Consider the following 23,058-nt stretch of genomic DNA (forward strand, 5'->3'; position numbering starts at 1 on the left):
GCATTACCTTGAAATAAACTTTATCTATGAATTTAATCGATCTTCATTCAAGATCGATAATATACATGTGCATAATGGAGATGGACTCGTGATATGACAGGATAGAGTTGGCTCGGTGCATTTGTCTCCGTACTAAAAGGAGGCTTTCATGTTGAGGTTATTAATAAATCTATACTGGAAGGAGGCTTTCGTGTTGAGGTTATGAATAAATCCATACTGGTCGGAGACTATCGTGTTGAGGTTATGAATAAATCTATACTGGGAGGAGACTTTCGTGTTGAGATTATGAATAAATCTATACTGGGAGGAGGCTTTCGTGTTGAGGTTATGAATAAATCAATACTGGGAGGAGGCTTTCGTGTTGTGGTTATAAATAAATCCATACTGGGAGGAGGCTTTTGTGTTGAGGTTATGAATAAATCTATACTGGGAAGAGGCTTTCATATTGAGGTTATGACGGAATAAATCCGTACTGGAAGGAGGCTTTCATGTTGAGGTTATGAATAAATCCATACTGTGAGAAGGCTTTAATGTTGAGGTTATGAATAAATCTATACTGGAAGGAGGCTTTCATGTTGAGGTTGTGAATAAATCTATACTGGAAGGAGGCTTTCATGTTGAGGTTATGAATAAATCTATACTTGGATGAAGCTTTCAGGTTGAGGTTATGAATAAATATATAGCATGTTCTAGTTATGAATGTTTTGAATAAGTCTGTGCTGAAAGGAGGCATACATGATGAGGTTTTAAGTAAGTCTGTACTGAAAGGATTCTTTCATGTTGAGGTTATAAATGAGTCTATACTGACAGGTGGCTTTCATGCTGAGGTTATTACACTGAAAGGAGGCTTCCTTCTTGAGGTTATGAACAGAAAGGAGCCATTCATGTCGAGGTTAATAAAGGTCTGTACTGAAATGAGGTGGCTTCCATGCTATGGTTATAAATATTTCTTTACTGAAAGGAGACTTTAATGCTGAGGTTATTAGTATGTTATATGTGATTCATTGATATGCGCTTTCTTTTCACGCAGAGACAGACACGTGACATAAACATTTCAAGCCCAACTTTAAGGTTCAACTATAATCTATTCCTGTATTGTTTGACATACTGCTGAGAACGTTTAATGAGCTTAGTTTGTGATCTAGCCAGGGTGATACACGACATGTGAGAATTCTTTCTCTCTAATATTTCACCATGTAATAAATCGATGCGGACAAAATAACACATTTCACCAATTAAACGAAAAATACAAAAATATCTCTGTATAATAGACGGCTACACAATAAAAAAAAACATTAATGAGCGATAAAGGCTACTATCGTGACTACTAATCTCACCCTTGTAGAAGAGCTGCACTCTGCAATCAGGGGTTGACTGGTCCCTGGGTTGTGATAGCCTAGCAAAATGCGAAGGGAAAAACCAGCTACACTTATTACCAGGGTCACTTCAGTGATTGGTCAGTTAGCTTTATAGGAAGGAGTAATTACATTAGCGTATATTACCTTACCCTAATTTTTTTCATGAGTAATTGCTCAAAAATAATGTTGTCTCATTTTCTGCGAACTCGCTAAGGAAGAGGTTTTGTCACAACTTCCGGTAGTGATGATGTGGGAAAAAAGCGGGAAAAAGTCTTAATAGGAAAAGCCACATTCGAAGAACGCACTCCACATAGAAATAGGGTAACGTGTAAATATATACACGTTCTTTATACTAGTATGCACAGGGTGGGCACATATATACATAAATACATACAATGATGAATTCGAACAAATGAATTATTGAAGTTCTGGGGGAAAAAATGGTCAGAAAATGTGATACACGTCTTGTATTATTGAGTTACGGAGATAAAATGGCAACATTGTGTGGTGATTTGTCTGTATGGAAATTCCCCAGTGTATTGCCAGTAAATAAATTACATATTTCGAGCTTACAATCATGGGAAAGTCGTGATAATACTGTCTCCGGAATCTTCCAGACAAGCGAGTAACAAGACGATTGAAGAGTATTCCAGAAGGGGTATTCCTAATTGTGTTACAATATAAACCTTCCTTTTATTGTTACAAGAAAACAGTGTCTGAGGCAGTTTCAAACAAGCTTAAACCGACACGTAGCATGTTCGTTTGGAGTTTAGTTTAGCCTCCGTTGTTTTGCACTATAATCTTTTCATGATTAGGTTCTGTGTAAAATATGTTATGTTTAACGCAATGATTCCCGAGCTCTCAGATAAGTTATTAAATTCATTTGGTAATTGATAATTGGTTTAAACTGGGCGTCACGTGTAATTCTGTGTTATGCCATCACAAATGCACGTGCTCCATGCTGCTGTAAAAGGCATTTTGCTTGTTTAATTAACGTTTAGGTATCATTGTTTATCGCTCAAACAGGAAATATTGGCGGTACTCTACAGGTAGTAAAACCGTTTCATTTTAATTTCTGTAGAAAGATACAAAAAGCAGTTTTCAGGCTGGATTAATGGTGATTTGTAGTATCAGATGTTCCAAGAGGCAGCTGTACTCTTCCTACACTTAACCACTGCCCTGCTAAATTTCTGTGATGAACTTGTCCATCTTTCAATTTGGACAATTTGGTGTGCATTCCAAAATACTGACTGAATGGCGAACAGTGTAGATTATGATCAGACTGCACGGGTGTACAGGCTGATCATGAGCTACGCTGGTCGCAAAGGTAGAATCAGTCGTTTCCAGCATGATAAGGGTTAAACATACTTTTATGTCTTGTTTATTCCAGATATCTTGGTTAATTTAAGATACCATTACATTAACCTTTAAAATGAAAGTGCATGAAATCTCATTAACAGATATGTTTCTTTTTCTGATAAGCGGCAGAGCCGTATTGGTGACAGCAGAAAACTTCATTTGATAAATAGGTCGATCCGTTTCACAGCAGTACCCTGATTACATGGTGGTGTGTCTTACGTTTTCTTGAACTCGAACTCGCTTTTCTCAAATTCCGGTTATCTCAAAACATTTTCAAGTCCCGTCCCGAAAACACGTGCATAAAATATCATTTTAAGTCGAATTTTGGTTATCTCGAAGTAAAACGTTTGATCCCTTGAAATTCCAGATAGCAGGTTTCAGCTGTAATTCCTTTCTCTTCAAGTTCCGTTACATTTAATAAAACTGCAATGAGATTATGGTAACCTAATCACCTACGTCAGTACAGGAAATATAGACCGATGACTTTAACCTTGATTGTTCCCTTTAATATCTCTCTTTTACTTTTTTCAGGAGGTCATTTGTGAAGATCTTGAGGACAGAAATGTCTCACCTAGAATGTCCGTATCCAGCTCAGTTCAGAGTTTTTGTTGGACATTTAAAGGTCATCACGATTTTACAACCCCGGCAGTGTCGCCAACATGTTCTGTACAGACTTTAAATAATGTTGGATACAAGTCGTTTCGGGAGTTTTTGTTGATGACCTTGCCTCTGATTGTCCATCCAGTAATAACTCTGAGATTGTTAGCTCATAAAATGTTTGGAAACATGATTCGGAGAAAAAATGTGCGCTCACAAGACGCTAAATTGAAACCACCGACGGAGGAAAACATAAACGCGGAGGTGAAATGCCCACCGCGGAGTAATTCAGAAGGTGCCAAGTGTTTTGAACAAAGACTAAATGCAAAGCAACAACAAAAATTGTCAGCATCTGCCGCAAGTGAACAAAGGGACAGGAGTAAAACTATTGTCGTGTATACGAAACACGTAAATGCGTGTAGTAATGACGCGAACGGGACCAATTTAGCTTTACGTGCAATAGGAGAGAGTCTAGTGACTCCGTTAGAAATGAATATTCATCCGGGACCAAGCCCCGTTACAGAACATAGGCAAGTTTGTGCTACTCAGTCAGAGTCTTTCAAAGATTCAAAGCCAAGACTGTTCCGATGGCAGAGCAAGAAGCTGCTGTCAAAATCTCAAACCAGCATACGTTCACAAGACGACTCGTTGTTACTAAAGAAAGACACAGAGCAAGCGTCAACGCATGACGTTGATATTATAGCATTCCAAAGAGAACTGATCAACTTGCCAACGTTTGTGATGGACACGCCATTAGATATTTCCCCCGTGTTCTCGCGCTCAAGCTCAGTACCTGAAAACCTCGCTGGCCGGCTGAACGCCACAACCGGCTCCTTATGCCAGCTGTCAGCGCATAGCTCACGTAAAAGACTAAGTAAATCGGGTTGTGGGTCCGAGCAGGCAGTATCCTCTCTTGTACATTCCGGGTCAGCTGTTGCTATCACAATGACTGACGTCAATCATCACGATTCTGTGTTCTATTTGCCGTCGGAGGAATCTACGACGGACACTCCCGACGACAGTGTAGCTAACATTATAGTTCATTTTGACCCACCTCAGTCACCCATGCTTTCTAGCGCTAGCGGAAGCCCGCATACATTTGACTTTCCGCCACCGGCTTTCGGGAACAATTTATTACAACCGCTCAATAATACGAACAATTCTTCCATCTTGAACAACAATATAACTACAAAGGCGCCTGCTAGTATGAGCGAAGATCACCATAACGTTTTGGCGACACTAGCCGAAAGGAACGCCGACGTATCGGATTCTAAAAACTCTCTAATCAGGCCTGATATATTACGAATAAGCCCTATAACAAGCCCAATAAATGAGATGCCCATAGCTCATCAGGGTGTGCTTAGAGTGATTGAAACTTGGATTAGTGTGTGTAAATCTGATCTCGAAGGGACACAACTCGTGGTGCATGAAATGAGAGATTTTTTGAAAAAGTTATCAGTTCTTGGGCCGGAGTATAAAGTGTGGTGTCAAAAGATCCTAGGAGCTCTTCATCTTGAGGTAAGTCTTGTGAAAAATGGTGTACGTTCTCGCGTTAAAATGGACCCTATTGCACAATACTATTAAACTGTTTGATTAGAGTATCATCCATCGTGTTCTGATTTAAAAAACTGATAAAACATGTTACAAAATATTTTGCTACATAATATAAAAAAACGAAGCTGACTTAATGTGATGAACACGATTTTATAATTAAATAATACTTTATTTTATGTTTCATTTGTAACTTTACTCCTGCCCTAACACAGAAGTTTAGGTCGGTAGTGTAATTCCCTAATTACGGATTTTGACGAACCTCAGGTGGATGAGAACGCGTTTTACGTTGATTTATGTAATTTGAGCAGTCGTAATTTCATTCATAAATTTAACTCTTCAAAGTATAAATAATCTAAATGCAATCATGCCTTTTATTCAACCCACTGGCACCAGACCAGGAAGAAAATATCTCTGTACATGTTATACCCTACCCCTAGGTATTCTATAAGAACCATGGTCATGAAAGGGAAAATGTACTAACCTATTTCAGTCGCGCATTTCATACCTAAAACGCCCAGGTCGGTAAATGTGTACTATGGATATTGAACAAGTGGTAATTTATCTTCCATTGTTTTACCTCCCACCAGATTCTAGCCCTTTCATTGGTTGAGTAGTGTCACATGGTTGCCCTCTGTATTTCTATAGAGGGTCAGTGGGTGACCCTACATGAGAATTGCAATTCAAAATGGCGGAAATTTGTTGAATTAAAGGAAAATATTTCTTCTTTAAGTATGATTTAACGTTTCATTTTTTAGGTTGACTATTCAATGAATGAGGGAGCTCTCCTTCTTGCCCGGGAGAAGTAATTAAGTGGTTGATAAAACAAATCAATTATTGGGTTTGTTACTGACCCTCTATGGAAATATGTAGGGTCAGTATGCTTTATAGAGAGCATTGTAGGACCACATTCGTAACAGATCGCATTTGTAACAGATTTCGTACGTATGCGATCGCATTCGTAACAGGTAAAATGTGTTACGAATGTGTTTGTCCAACAGGGAGGTTGACATGAGAAGCACATATGTATCATGTTATGTTTTATACTGCAAATGTTCAATAAGTTGGTTGTCATCGCAACATTATTAAATGACTGCCATAAGCACCATCATCGTCGTCGTAGACGTCAATAATGTCATAAAATTATTTGAGCCGCATCATGAGAAAATGGGCCTTTCTGCATCCACTGCCACTACCACTATAATATGATTACAACTTCAGCTACTTCTACTGTTACCTCGACTAGCTGAAATGGAGACCCACATACTCAGGTCACTGGTTCGAACCCGGTGGCGACATACATTTGTAGCTATATTTCGTTATCCAGTGCTGTTTCAAGATGGGTGACAAACAGGAAGTTTCTATGTCCTGGGGAAAATTATATACAATATGTCACGGACGGAGTCGTTAGCCTTAAGAGGGCCCAACCTTGCGCATGCTGCAAACTAATGTCTATGAGATTTTAAGAAAATACACCTTAGTTTTTAATTAACCTCACCCCACTGAGCCCGCTTGTAAGGTAATTGGCCTTCTTTTATTATAATCCCGCCGTGAAATAGCGGTGTTTTTGCGTTCGTGCAGTTATATATAGGCTCTTGTCTTTGGTATAACTTGCCCATGCTTAGTCAGATTTTCAAATTATTTGGTACAAATGATCTGCATGGATAGAAGGTTTGTTGCGATCATGATCCATGTTGCTGTATCTATGATCAAAGTCACAGCTTTGAACTTAGATTTGTTTTGTTATTTTGTTGTAATGAATACGTTTGTGTTCGGATCATAACTCGCTTTAGTCAGATTTCCAAATACTTTGGTACCAATAACCACCATTTATTGACAATCTGTAGTGGTCATATTGCACCTGTTACTGCAAATGTCTAAAATTTTGGCACCCTGTGGAATGGTTTTGATGAAATTATGTTTATTTGTTGGATTCAGAGCGCCTGTTTTCAACAGGATTTAGGTAATTCAGTTTAAAGCAGTTAATCGTACCATTGATCCTACAACGGACCAGTCCAAGATGATAATGATGAATATGATGATGATGATGATAACGATGATAAAAATGTCAATAATATTAAAATCAGTTTGACAGTATCTTTATGTTAGTAACAGACAACTTCCCAGCTTGAAACCGCACCGATAGGCGAAAATGGCAACAGATGCGAGTAGTTTTCACTCGGTCCCGAACGTGTGTCCCTCGACACTCTAGTCGATGGTTAGTTCTTCCCATTAATTTCAACTGAAATTATACCCTGGCTGATATACGAGTTTACACTCATACGTTCGTTTACGGGTCTGGTAAAACGCACCGATACGCGTAAAGTCTTAACTGCGTGAATTTATCTGGAAATTCCGGCCCTGACTGGGAATTCAACCCGCTCCGCCGGTTTCGTAATCTGCAAAACTATCCACCGCACCACCTTCACCGATGGAGTTACTCGTGCCACTCCTGTAGAGATACAAAATAAGAGTGTTTCCATACGAATGCAGACACCAGGCCCCATAAGAAAACTCTCTTACCAAATATAATCCAATAAAGTTCACGTCAGGGTTTTAAATGGGACATTTTTCATTTGATGTATCCATTGTCGTCAGTAAGTTTTTTTATGTTTAAAGCAATGCGAATGGACAAAGATAAACAAAAGGAAAACGAAAAACCTTGCAGCGAACTCGCGTACCCCGACGACATCAGGATAGGAACAATAGCCATGAGCAGTCTTCGAATAGTCAAGCTAGTCACTATTTAAAAGTATACAAAGTATACATAGATATATATATAACCGGTATTCTGCGGAAACAAGCTTTTACAAGACTTTCTATGTTAGCTGAGACTACCTTGATATTGATTCAGTGCATTTTATTTGTTGTTGAAGCGATGCAACCAGAGAATTGCCGAATATAAAAGTTGAACAGGAATTGCATGTGGTGTGCATCTTCCCCTTTAATCATACATATTCATATATTCATGCATTTAGTAAAATGAAATCTTACAAACCGATATGGGAAATTTATAAATGACATGTACATGTAGTACCATGCTACTATGAATAGACATGTCATGAAAACGGTTTTCTTGCCAAGTTTAATTGCCAGATAACAAACCAGTACCAAGATATTAACCTAGATAGATAGATAGATTTATTTCAACATAAAATGTACAATTTACATGGCGACTTATAATTAAAACATACAATCAAACAATAAACAAACATGTATGAATTAATATAGCCATGCCAATCAACATTATATGTTAAGGATTACACAAAAAAGAGTTAAAATAAACTCTTATTTCCATTGTGGTCCTTAAGATATAGTATTGTATGACATAGGAAGAATAATTTATCACAGTAAAAAAATAATCACAGAAAAATACCCGAAGATAAGTTTGTATAAAAATCCTATACTTAAAAATGATTGACTAGTATAAAAAATGATTGACTAGTAAAAAAACACAATGCAAAAATCTATCTATAATGCAATCTAACTAAAAGTCATATTAAGCTTAAAAAATGTTCCTTAACCTTACGTTTAAATGAATACATGGTTGTGGCATCCCTAACATTTTGTGGCAGACTGTTCCATAAACAACAACCATTATAAGCAAATGTTTTTTTCCCAAAACCTTTGACCACTGGGAGAGCATATCTCTTACTATCTGACATTGAAAAACCTGTACCATCAAGGGAGGCATTTGCCTTTGCTCTGAACCTTGTGGGGTAATCATGAACAGTATTGATAGGGGTAAAGTGTTCACTTAAATATGAAGGAGCAATATTAGAATTTATTTTATAAACATGACAGAGAGTTATTTGATTAACTCTACTTGAAACTGGTAACCAGTTAAGACGTGAAAAATGCTCAATTCCAATGTGTGACATGGGATTTAAATTCAACACAAAACGTATAAGTTTATTTTGTGTGACCTGTAACTTGTGTTTTAATTCCTGTGTTAAACTATTAAACCAAGTAGAAGAGGCATAGTCGAAATGACATTGTACAAGTGATGTAACTAAGAGCTTTTTTGTGTGCAAAGTGAGGAATTCACTTTTACGGTAGAGGAATTTTAACCGAGCATTGGATTTCTTAATAACAGACCTAGCCACTGACTCAAATGACAAACTTTGATCAATGGTTGCACCAAGATATTTAACTGAAGATTTGGATTCAATAGTTTGACCATTGCAATTTATATCAAGATTACCATGTTTACCTGACCTGTAATATCCCTGTAGTCAACAAGAGGGTCGTCATGGCCCGCTATCGCTCCCATGAATAATACTACACTATACATGTTATTAAATATGCGATTTTTGCCATTTAAGAGGCTATAACTGTAAGACAAATAGCATGATGTGGCTACTCTTCGAGGAAAAAAAACAAAATCTTCATGATATATAATTTCAATGCAAGTTTGGTCAAAGTCAAATAATAAATGTGATCTATGTCATGTTCACAATGCTAAAGTCAGCAGTTTTTGCCAATTCAGGGGCCGTAACTCCAAGTCAATTGGTGCAATACGGTTGTTTTTGAAAGGAACCGAAATCTTATAGGTATTTAAGTTGTGTGCAAGTTTAGTCAAAATAAACAAAAAGTGTGGTTTCTATCGCGTTCACAAGGCTAAAATCAGTAATTATTGCCATCTCTGGGGCCATAACTCCAAGACGAATAAGGTGATATGGCTGGTATTGGAAAGGAACCGAGATATCATAGATATATTCACTTTCTGTGCAAGTTTTGTCAAAATCAAATTATGAATGTTGGCTCTATCGTATTCACAAGAAAAATGTGAACGGACGGACGGCCGGACGACGAACGACGTACAAAGAATGATCACAAAAGCTTACTTTGTCACTTCGTATAAGTGAGCTAAAACATGTTACAAATGTGTTTCTGATGTAAAAATGCACTTTTTTGTTCATTTTTTTCGATTGAAAATGACATGTGACAAATGTGATCAGATGTCACATCAAAAATTGGCATCGATCACATTTGTCTCACAAATTGTTACAAATGTGCTTGATTTCTGTTACATATGCGATCTCATTTGTAACACCTGTTACATATGCGATCTCATTTGTAACACCTGTTACAAATGCGATCTGTTACGAATGTGGTACTACAGAGCATAGATGTGCAATGTGAATTAAATAAACAGTACAGATGTATATCGAAGAATGACTTCTTATTCAAAATCATAACTAAGATAAATTTCATTCATCATTTCGAGTTTTATTGTAAAACTATGAATATTTTGCATTCTGTTATTGTTTGTTTACATTTCGCCAAACATGAGCACACTGCTGTGACCTCTAGACGGGATGTTCATTAGGGAAGTTCACGCAAGTTTTTTCTGTTAGACTATGTAACGTTGACGAAAGCATAAAATAAATGGAGTATCTCTGCGATATGAAATATTGAGACAATGTGACTGGTGCACGATGGAAGATAAATTACCGCTTGTTCAATATGCTAGGTACCCATTCACCCATTCTCGCATACCAGATGACTACCATGGGGTTCGTCTCGGGATTTTGACGAACCTCTGATGGATGAGAATGCCATTCACCGAACTGCGCATTTTAGGTGAGAAATGTACGATTGAAATGGGTTAGTGCACTTTCCGTTCATGACCATGGTTCTTCTAGAATACCTAGGGGTAGGGTATAACATGTACAGAGATATTTTCTTTTTGGTCTGGTGCCATTGATTCAACCCAGCTATAACAAACAGCAACTGTACTAATTTGAGCTTTTATACAAACATGTGCAACTAAACGTTCTAAATTTCATTTGAAATATTTTATGAAAAAGAATACAAATAGAAATAATGGTTTGTCTTTTAGCCAAGTTGGTTGATAATATCACATTGCATTTTTTCAGTTGAATATAAACATTTTATCCCTTTAATGAAAATCGTTCTTTTTTAGCGACAGGTGCAATTTTGACAAAATTATTGAGAATTCCGCATGCATGTTTTTGTAGGATAATCAAACAGATACTTCGAGATATATTAATTTTAAATGTGTAGACTTGTTATCTGTTGTCCATAGTTTAAGAGAGAGAGAGAGAGAAACACATAATGATTATATACAACCAATTTTTCTTCTACATATATTTTTCTGCTCAAAGAGAACAAGAGCTGGAGAGGTGCTAAAGTAAATAAACAGAATATAAGAGTTTGTTTTAAAAGTCTGACAGCAGTATCAACAGCTTTGCTTTTTCATTAAAATTCTTGTACATATACTTACAGCTTATTTGTGGGAATGCTATTGTTTATTTGCAGGAGAAATTAGCAGCGGATGAAAACAGCGAATCACCGGATGATGGTTTACATGCGCAATACAAACAGGTTAGTAAATTAATTCTGACAAAAAAAACTTCACAAAGACAACTTTGCATTATAACATCATGACGTTAATGAGAATAAACGCTTGCAGCAATAAATTCCGTCTGATGTACGGAATAATAATCTCGGCGGATGTTTTACCGTTTTGTTTTTTTTTTCTCTCTGCAGAAAAAAAAATACGACTATAGCTTTCAGTAGGATAACAATTGCATCTCGCATATTTCTGATGATTAATAACTAATCTAGCAACTATAAACAGGGGCGTGTACTCTGTGGAGTAATTGCCCTTTTTAGTACATCAATGCACTATTTATTTTAAGAGTGAAAGTGATGTGTGCAGATAGAAAAGAGACACGTTTTTTTTGTAAAAGTCGATCTAAAACTGCATCACTTGTGTAACAAGACGTACATTGTGATACAAAAACCCCATTTTGTATTCATTGTCGTCACAGTTTTATTTAATTTTGAGTTTACCTACCGTAAATGAATATTACTAAGTTTTGTTATTTTACGAAATGAAATACCTGTACTTTTCGTGGTCTTAAAAATGTACTGTACACTGCTTTCAAACTAAAAAAAATGCTTTATCAATGGAAGATCGAGGAAAAATGACGTCAGAAAGTTCTGTTCAATTTCAAAATACAGCTCCAGACCTACGTTATAAAATAAATGTGTCCAGCTCATCAGAATGTTCTTTGTGCAAATTGTTCGCTTCATCTTCTAACTTAAATGCACAAAAAAAAAACTTTTTTCGTGATAAAAACCATTACTTTCATCCCGTAATTTCCATTCGAAGAAGCCCACCCTAAAATAGCAGGGAGCCAGTCGTACTTTCTTGAAAAAAAATATTTAAATTTTTCTAGGACCATATCTGGATTTTATGTATTTATTTATGCAGGGGCTTGCATTTTACATTTCACCATGATCGACTTTACCGTAAATTCCCTACACAAAACTGGTTCTCGAATTTAATAAAATGGTGCAGTATATCCTTAAACAACACAGTCAATAACTAATTAATATATAACTTAACATGTGTTTTGTGAGAGGACAGGCTTTAAAAATTAGATAAAAATCTAAAAACCCTCAAGTTTTTATGTTCTACAGCGTTTCAAGTTAATATTCTTCACTGTATTAGTGAACTGTATATTACTAAGGATAGGTACATGTATATTATCTATGACGTAAACAGGTGAAATAACGTAACATGTGTTTCCTCATTACCACTCACTAGATGAAACATTTATAAGGCAATCAGTCTGAAAATAGTTTGTTTTCTGTTCTGTAAATTCATTTTAAAGTTCAATTTTACTATTCCATGATCATTTCACAAATACAGTATGCCGTTATAATCTAGTTTTCTTTTCCAAAGTGCCATGTCTAGGATCCAACATCATTCTAGTTATGGTGCATTTCGATCACCGTGTACCCTGTTAATAACAAGACGCAAATTTAACCATAGCTCCAATTGTATGGTTTTTTTTGTAGACAAATTGCAACAGTTTGTAATATATTGAATGCTGGCAAAAACGACACTAGTAGAGACTGAGAAATCGTTATTCACGCAGTCATTATCCCACGACGAAACTGTCCTCCCCACGTGTCTTTATCCACTTTAATTATCTGATTCTGCCTTTGCGACCAGTGTAGATCATGATCAGCCTGCACATCCGTGCAGTCTTATTCTGCACGTCCGTGCAGTCTTATCATGAACTGCACTGTTCGCCATTCAGCCAGTATCTTTTTGGTAAGCACCCCTTTTAACAGTTAATGGTACTTTCCTAATTGGAAGATGGACAAGTTCATAAGATGGACAAGTTCATTATAGAAATTTATGAAAATGTTTCTGATATTATCAGGTTTCCCGTTTTCCATAATTTCTTTACAATATTGAACATTGTTTGGAGTTTTTTGCTTTCATTTATAGGTTATTTGATTTGTATCGAGAATTATGCACGAGTTCTGCAATGAAAATATTGCGTGACTTTAGGAGCGCAATATTATTCCGCGAAAGAACGAGTGCATATTTCTTGATACAAATCTAATAATCTTTTTATTACATATGCATCTACGCTTGAAGTTATTATATAAGTGATAAAGATTTGTTACTTAGCCTGAGTAAAATTGAAAATATCGTCGTTAAAGAACTTTTAAACGCGACGACATACATGAAACTGACGTCACAAATTAATTCACACACCCGATATGAAATTTGAACGTCAATATGGAAAAATATTGACGTTTCAGGTTCCATTGAAACTTAACGGAGTTATTAAATGAGTATATAATAATATGTTTTATGCGTTCGTCTAGTGAATAGCTAATTATTCCGTTCGAAGCAAGCCTAAGTTAAAACACTTATTTCCCGCCTTCTCTAACTAGTATAGTCTAAAATGTTTTAAACAAACTAAGTTTTACATCAGTGGAAATATGAAAGTAGGGCATGCTTTAAAAATGATGTAACAGTATCAGTAGAAATAGACTTGTATCTGAGTACATCCACTCTTGCGCGGTTTCGGAAATGTTTAAAATCTCTTGAAATTCATAATCGCTGTAAATTTTTATTGATGCAGGGATCTTCAGCAGGTGCTTTATGTACATGCAAAAATTAAGTTTTTTTATCTAAACCGTAAGAAAGATGAAATTGTAAATACATAAAAATAATCATGTTATTCATCGTGTTTCAAGTTAATTATATTAATGAACGATATAGGCTATTACTGAGCATAGGTACATGTGCATTATAAACGGTCATAACAGGTGAAATAACATATGTTCTGTAATTATCTAGGTAATAAGTCATTAAGCGAAACATTTATAAGGTAATCAAACCGAGAAGAAGCACAAGTGTGAGCATGTAGCCCAGAAAATATTCTTGTTCACCGTTTGATTTAGTGAGATTCCGGCGACATATGTTACTCTTTCAATAAACAGATTTATAGACCAGCTCCTTGACTATGATATATCAATTTTTTATTTTTTATTTCTAAACATGTAAATATAGCCAGTGTGTATCACGTTTACAATATAGATAATATTGCAATCAGTTTCTCTGAGAAAAACTCTAAAATAGACTGGCATTCGTCGTGTTACATGTAATAAAAGAGAAAAAATGATTTAGTGACAGATTCTTTATTATCAGTCTAGTGGCTGATCTGGGCAATTTGTTATTGCACAAAATAAAATTTTATTCCTATATTGTATCATTTGTAAAAACCTGGTAAGAGCCCACTTAATCTTTTGGTCAGAATGAAAATACAGAAACTGGATAGTTTTGTTTTGTAGTTTTATACATACAATCCAATACATAAATTTACAAAGTTTACACAAATTACAAATATTAATTAGTCGTATAAAATTGTGATTTTTTTGTCGATCTTTTAAAAAAAAAATTCTTTTACTTTTATCTTTAACACAAAATCAACCACAATGCTCTAATTCATGATAATGTGATAATGTACATACATTTAATAGATTTAAATTGACACCTTCAAGTGATCAAAAAAGATAACAGTTTTGCTCAAAACTTGACATTGAGATGAAAAAGTCAAATCTCAGTAAGCTGTCACTTAAAGTGGTATGGCAACTAGTAGATTTTTCATCGCTGCGTGTATTACTCTATCTTGCTATGCGATGAAATTATGCATAGAGGGGTACCTGGGGTCTTTCTCCACAATCAAAAGCTGTAAAGTCGCCATGTAACCTATAATTGTGTCGGTGCAACGTTAAACCCAGGAAAAAAGTATATATGTTTTAAAATCAATAAATGAGCCGTGCCATGGGAAAACCAACATAGTGGGTTTGCGACCAGCATGGATCCAGACCAGCCTGCGCATCCTCGCAGTCTGGTCAGGCTCCATGCTGTTCGCTTTTAAAGCCTACTGGAATTGGAGAAACTGTTAGCGAACAGCATGGAGCCTGACCAGACTGCGCGGATGCGCAGGCTGGTCTGGATCCTTGCTGGTCGCAAACCCACTATGTTGGTTTTCTCATGGCACGGCTCAAATCATATTTATGAAGCTGTTCCACACGCTGACAACCAATTTGGAGTATTTATTTTATTACTCTTCCTTAGTGTCAACATTTACTCCGAATATGTTAGAAAACTCCAAATAAAAATGGTAATATTTCCCGTTCGTATTTATAGACTAGAAGCGTTTATGGTCAGTCTACAGGGAAGCTGTAGCATCATTTAGGAAGGTTCTTGGCGGGAAGATTCTCGTGCAGCGCATGAATTTACTTACTGTTACACTAACAAGTTCATGTCAGTACCAGCAATAATGATATTTTATTAACCTCTATGGAGTTTATCCTCTCGTACGAAAATGTCTAGAATGTACAAGAACGTCCATAGCTATCTTTGTGAAAGAACTATCGTTATATTTAACAGACGAACTATGCAGCCATTTTTTTTTCTTCTTCAGGCTTACATTACTCATAAGGGTTCTCACAATCTAAAATATGCATAATCCCTAATCAACTTAAATTGCAGTCTAAAATGTTTTAGATTTAGGGGAAAGATACAATTATCAAAATGCCACTCATATGCTTTGAGTGTAACCTTTCTTCATTTTATGCTATCAACAAAAAGTGTACTTGTGTTATAATGATGTCTGTGGGTAGTATCAGCACCGTCCCTGCCTAAATTTGCGACACGATTCAGTTTCTTTTTTTTTTCTTGTAAACATAAGATGCAGAGCAGATAATTCCGAAACATATGTCTCTGTGCTGTAATCATTTGAGCCGTGCCATGTGAAAACCAACATAGTGGGTTTGCGACCAGCATGGATCCAGACCAGCCTGCGCATCCGCATCCGCGCAGTCTGGTCAGGATCCATGCTGTTCGCTTTTAAAGCCTATTGGAATCGGAGAAACTGTTAGCGAACAGCATGGATCCTGACCAGACTGCGCGGATGCGCAAACTGGTCTGGATCCATGCTGGTCGCAAACCCACTATGTTGGTTTTCTCATGGCACGGCTCATTTAGAAGTTTCAGTGTTTTCACATAAGGAACATTTGCTTTGCATCGGGTATTTTTCTTGCTAATTTCCATTTTCACCAATTCAAGGATCAGGGAATATTTTGGAACACCATTCTGGGACACAGTGCCATTACTGTATTCTGTAGTAATCAAGATATTCAAGTCCCAAATTTAGTGTTTTTCATTTTGCTACAATTTGCCTATATATATGGTTTTTGCAGATACGTTACAGAAGTTCCATTTCTCATATTTTCTCGCAGCTTACTTATATTTCTGGAGAGAGGATAAGGTAGATCTGAACTTCATTTTTTAAGTATATTGGGTGTGATTAATGATTTAGCATTATCTTAAATCCCAAAAAAATCAGTTTCTAAAATATAGATGATTTCTACACATAGCTTATGTAAACATAAAATTAACTTGTTAATGTGTATTATTAACAATAGTTAATAAGGTTTAAAGTACACACTGCTAAAATGAGAGGCTCTCGGTATCTTATCGGTTGACAGCTTTTTTTTTCTTTTCATTGTGAGCTAAGAAGTGTTTATGATATCATTATTTCATAATAAGTCAATCATAATAGATAGTGTAAAACATCCTAAATGAGTTTATCAGCAGTTCTTTTCTTCTCAGTGAAAACAATTGTGATATAGCAATCAAAGTCTGTTTCTTTCTCTGTTCTACTGCCAACAGTATTACCAGGTAGAAGTTTCAACTTGTAAACATAAATCTGCGGTCGTTATATGTTCATCCGTCACTCCCAATGATGAAACTGTCATCATGACGTGTCTTTATTCACTTACCATGCCAGAATTCTTGAAGCCTTTCAGTATTTATTGTAGTTTTGAATATAAGCAGAAGTTTGTATCTAGCCATATTGCCACATTATCCGAACTTATTTTTTATTACATTAACGTAATAAAGGTCTGTTTAGATGGAAATACATGTGTGCTAAAAATTAAAAATTAAATGAGCCGTGCCATGGGAAAACCAACATAGTGGGTATGCGACCAGCATGGATCCAGACCAGCCTGCGCATCCGCGCAGTCTGGTCAGGATCCATGCTGTTCGCTAACAGTTTCTCCAATTCCAATAGGCTTTAAAAGCGAACAGCATGGAGCCTGACCAGACTGCGCGGATGCGCAGGCTGGTCTGGATCCATGCTGGTCGCATACCCACTATGTTGGTTTTCCCATGGCACGGCTCAAATGAAGAAACTAATCGCCACTAAAATAAGGTTAAAGCTGTACAACATTGTTGAAAATTCATTAAGGTATTTTTTTTTTCAAACTTCTTTACATCTGTTGATGATGTTTCTATGCAAAAAGCGTTGTGAAGTTGCCCCTATACCACTTATACTAGGACAGTATTTTTTAATCATGAAATGTTTTTACTTCAGAATTTATTGTTGGTAATCTTGTAAAGAAGATGTCAACTTATAATATAAGCGATTTTTTCTGTATGTATATGATAGGTAAGGATTCACCAGGTTACCAGCTCTCCTTATTCATATTTAAGAATTAAGATTTATTTTTGTGCGTTAAGACCACTATAAACCATATTGGATCTTCTTGAAAATCCACGAATCGCGCTAGCGCTTCTAGGATGATTTGCAAGAAAATTAAATGTGATTGATTCCCGGCTAAACGCACAAAAAAGCAACCAGCGTTATATTCCACTTTTACAGTAGTTTGCTACAAAAATAAGTGGTTAACCTTCCATGAGTATCAGAAAATCAAAATAAATGCCATGGAATCGATCTTTTGAGCATTTTAATAGAACAGTCAGAGAAACCAACCCACGTTAAATACGATGAAATTGTGCCCTAGTTTTATTGAAATTGTTTTTGTTTTTTTTTATCCAGAGAAAAATCATTAATATTCTTTTTAAAATGTTGGTGTCCAGTTGTGAAACATTTTTTGAACGACCCTATCTTTGTGAATGACGATCAAACGCATAATCTCGTGAAAAGAGACACCCCTGGTATTATTGCTACAATGTTGTTTGTACTATGTACTAAAAAGACGGGTTTTTTTCTTTCTATATAATAAAAACAGACGCAGGATAATATAAATGGTTACAGACACAATGCTATATAGAACATTTTGGTTAGTTTAAACGGATACATATAGCAAATGGTATGATTTTCTTGAATGGTGTCGAAATAAAATGATTTTTTTCAGGGCAGTTTTTAGCTTGATGTTTGAGGCAGAATAACTGCTAGTTAAAATATTTGATAACTAATGTAGATGCTGTTGCTCCAACAGTAGGTTTAGCTACGATGCAGGAACATGGTCTGTATGCTACAGGTCAATCAATAAACAAATAAATAAACTAGAGAGGAAAAACATTAAACCCTGCTGTTTGTAGCTCTTAACAACATACCTCGAATAACAATGAAAATGTTGTTTGGAAAAGAAAATTTTCAATCTTAAGAACCTGAATAACGTATTTTCTAGTTGGTATCAGCGCGAACTTGGCATACTGGTTAAACAACATTTCATAAATTATTCAAACATGCATCAAGGTTGTCAGCTGAATTTTAAATATATACATATAATTTCCCGTTCAGTGAGGTTGTTTTCAATAAAATACTATAAAATGTATTCCGTTTGAAGGGGTTTCACTTTCAAAGGATTCCAGTTTTCCCATTTATGTTGGATATACCGGATTTCTTCTGGCATAAAAGTGTAAAAGTTACATTGTAGAATTGTAACTTGATTAAGACATACTAACTGATAGGATCTTACAAAATATATAACCCAATAAGAGATGAAAATGTTTCTAATATTTCAAGAATAAAGAAATTAGTTTTAAATAATTCATTATGTCTTACTTTAAACGTAAAATATGGCCTGCAGTTTTGCTAAAATTCTGCTTTATGCGCCCTTTGAATAACATGTTGAATCAATAAGAACGCAAACAAGTGAAAATTGCAGGCGCAGTTTGTTTGTTTAAATCTATTCGTAAAAATGCAACACATTTTACGTAATCTTGGCAACATACTTTACGTCACCTTGATATTCAATAGAAGAAGCCTAATTCAAAGAACACTGCACCCATATACTAACAATCTATAGCCGCGTGTGTGTTCATGTGTTCATCTTGAAAATAAGCACGGAAGGACTGAAAAGATGAAACATATAGACAACAAAGACAATACAAACATATAAGTGAAAACAGTGGTTCACCACCTAGCATCGGTCAGCGGCAAGAATGCCAACAATTTCGAGAAATACAGGACAGTATAAATAAAAGAATCCCTTACACGCGTAATGGGACAGAAGGCATGGTTTTTAAAACTGTCTTAAATATGTTCATGAAAATTTAAAAAGAAATTGTGTTCTTATATTTGAATATTTTGGAAAAAGTCAGAGAAGAAGGCTTTGCTTTTTCCGTAAAACGTAAAATCGTTCAGTTAAAATGTTCTATATCTTTTTTTAAAGTTCGTATTTTTACAGCACAAGGAATGATGTATTTCTGAGACTAAGGTACATTTATATTGTCAATAGTCATAACAAGTGAAATAACATGTATTCCTTCTTTGTCTAGATAGTAACTCAGAAGAAACATTTACAAAGAAATCAGTCTGAAAAGAAACACAAATGTGACCTGGTGTCTCATGAAATATATTTCCTATACGTGTATCTCCCTAAGTTAAAGGTATACTTAACACAAAATATATATTCGAAAATATTAACAAATAAGATCAAAAGTTTATATAGACATAAAATTAACATGTTTTTGTGTATTTACAGTAACAAACATTGGTTTGAAAAGGGTACACTTAATACAAGTGTAGCTAAACACAGTATAAATGTCTACCACCACTAAAAACCTGCATTTTTTAACAAACGACGTGGCTCTACATACACAATTAATTTATGTATTCAATTATATTAAATATATTTGATGCAGATTTTCTACATTTGAAGTAGTATATATTTAAAGATAAATTATTTTTAAATCCATAAATCTGGTTCTATTCATCAGTTCTCCACACTGCCAGCAATTCACACGTTTACTTTTTTCTGTTTTGTAAAGCTAAACATGCAATTCACGGGTTCCACTACAAGTGTCATTCCTTCTCTTGTATATATTGAACCCGACAAAAGCCAGAATGCTATCATTAACATATAATTGGTCACATTTCTCGTTGATACTTAGTGAGAGATCAGTGTATGGAATGAGTTGGAAATTGCTTTGTTCACAGTCTGGCTGGAAGGTCATTTATTGCATTGGCAGGAAGATTCTCGTGTGGCGCATAAACTTACTGATTGTTACACTTAGAGATGATTACGATCAATACATTCATGTCAGTACCAGCAATAACAGCGTTTTATTACCATACGTTGGCTAAGTAATATGTAATTTTCCACAAAAGGTGTCGAGAAAGTGTGAGTAAGTCATTGACTGTCATGTCAAACATAAATATCTAGAGGAACATTGCATCCATTTCTGTTTTCTCTTTGCTTTCATTAAAGCATTTTCGCACTATTTTTTAAAAATTCACGAATTTGAAAAAAAATGAACTTTCCTTGAAGTTAAAAATGTTATAGATTTAAAAGTGTATTCATATTGGCTTGGATTTTAATCTTTTCTTCTGTTTACATGTTATCCGATAGCTTCCTTAGACCCATCAAAATCAGCCTAAACCATACGAATACTGTTCCATTCATCTTAGATCCATTACACTATCCTATACTGTACGGTAACTGGTTCTTTCACCTTATATCCATCAAACTATTTCAAATTTCACGGATTTTGTGTACCGTTTTATCTTGTAGATGTCTTTTTTCATCGCTATTTGCCCAATATGTGATGCTAAAAACCTTTGATCGTTCTAGGACACAGGCTGCATTTTTTGCTAAAAGTCTATGCCTTTTTCTTCAGGCACCTTTGCTGCAGTTTCATTTTGCAGGCACGTTTGCTGCAGTTTCATTTTGCAGGCACCTTTGCTGCAGTTTCATTTTGCATACATAAAGATATCTGGACATCATCTCTTATGAACATGGGTATAAGATCCACCAAATGAATATAAATGTATTTGGACCAAGAAGTAATCTATTGTCCATATCATCTCGATGTAATAATTCAATAGTTGCGATACATCCTAAATTATTTTATCAGGCATTCTTTTCTTCTCAAAGAGAAAAAAATATGATACTGTAATTAAACGAGTTCTTTCTCTGTTTTCTTGCCAACTATATGACCTGGTAAAGATTACAACTTGTAAACATAGATCTACGATCGTTATTTATTCATCCATCACTTCCAACGATGAAACTGTCATCACGAAGTGTCTTTATTCACTTACCGTGCCAGAATTTCTCAGCTCCTTTGATTTTCATCATACCGTCAGATTTTTGTTCACATTGCGAGTTTATCCAAACTTACTATTTACGTGACTGGAATCTGTTTAGATGGAGAAGCCTTTTCACCGCCAGAATTTATATTATTGCACTGTATGATTGCCACAAAAACTGGGGTTATAGCCCTACTATAATTTTTAAAACTAACATTGGACTATTCAGTTAGCATAATCATTTTTTGGTCTGAATGACAATGTTTTTTGACAAAATAGACTTCTTAACATCGTTGAAGCAGCCGCTTATAATCGTTACCTACCTTTATTTCGGCATTTAGTATAATTTAGAATCTTTATTTGTCCCAATGTTAAGACTGCCTCGATATTAAAGCTAATTAATAAATAGATTAATTTACTAATATTAGTAAAATGGCCTCGCAAACTAGACCAGTTCAGAGACCACTTTGCACCGGTCCGAAGGGTGGTTTCTTTTGTCTAAGCATTTTTCTTTTTATATATTGTAAATTGATAGACCGTGTATTCGTTTCATAAAATTGTAAGGTGCAAAGTTGCATGGTCGAAAGATTTATTATTTGCAATTAAATCTAAACATACATTTCATACGATGCAATGCAGGATATTTTATGGAAAATAATCTTGGTGCGTTATTAATAGTTGATAAAATAACTGAAATTGTGCTTCTGCTTGAACATTACATTTTGCTACGAGACAAGAACGAGGCCAGTTTGCCAGTCAGTAAGCTATGTATCAATCAATAAACAACTAAATTAACCAGAGAGAAAAAATAACACCCAACTGCTGTTCGTAGATTGTAAGATCAGGTAGATTAAAACTGTAACAAAATGGTCATTTAGAACATATGCCGATGTAATCTATTTTGCACTAAAAGAAAAGTGGTTTTAACAATTAACTGTTTTCAAGTTGGGACAACTGGCGCGGTCAAGAATAATTATTCTTGACCGCGCCAGTTGTCCCAACTTGAAGGGAGTTTCCAGTGTATTCGGGTTCCACTGGGTAACGGAAATTGCAGGTTACTTTCCGATAAGAATGTTTTTGGCATAAATATTATATAATATGCCTTGCAGAGTTTCTGCATAACACAAACATGCGGTAATCAGTGTTGTAATTATGTAAGTTTATAGCAAATTGGTAGTTAAAAGTCATGTTAAAGGCGAGAATCTAAATTACGATGAAAATGTTTTCTAATGTTACCAGATGAAAGAAGGGAGTTTACCTTTTTCCATAATATATTTTATAAAGTTAAACATTGTTTCAAGTTTTTGCTTACTTGATGTTACTAATAGAATCAAGAGAATATAATTTCTAGACTTTCAGACGGTTAATGTACCTTTGGAAAAAACGGCAAACGCATATTATTAAGCGTTAGTTTTACGTTTGAAAGAAATTCACGATTTGCAGGAATTGATTTAAAACCTTACAGCAAGTTATGTATGCTTATAGGATAAAATGTATTTTGGTGCTACATTTGACCCCTAAGATTTTTACGTAAGGAACTCTGTCTCTGTTCGGTTCTG

General features: G+C 35.4%; 1 protein-coding gene across 6 annotated transcripts in view; it reads left to right on the forward strand.

The window, feature by feature from the left end:
* LOC123546334 (1-phosphatidylinositol 4,5-bisphosphate phosphodiesterase epsilon-1-like) overlaps positions 1 to 23,058 on the forward strand; it is a 250,351-nt gene that overhangs the window by 181,225 nt on the left and 46,068 nt on the right. For all 6 annotated transcript variants that reach the window (XM_053551894.1, XM_053551895.1, XM_053551898.1 and 3 more), the window contains 2 exons: positions 3,249 to 4,832; positions 11,151 to 11,216. In XM_053551894.1, coding sequence (XP_053407869.1) covers positions 3,249 to 4,832; positions 11,151 to 11,216 — 1,650 coding nt within the window. The remainder of the gene's footprint in view (positions 1 to 3,248; positions 4,833 to 11,150; positions 11,217 to 23,058) is intronic.

This window comes from Mercenaria mercenaria, chromosome 9 (assembly GCF_021730395.1).
Source record: "Mercenaria mercenaria strain notata chromosome 9, MADL_Memer_1, whole genome shotgun sequence".
Taxonomy (NCBI): domain Eukaryota; kingdom Metazoa; phylum Mollusca; class Bivalvia; order Venerida; family Veneridae; genus Mercenaria; species Mercenaria mercenaria.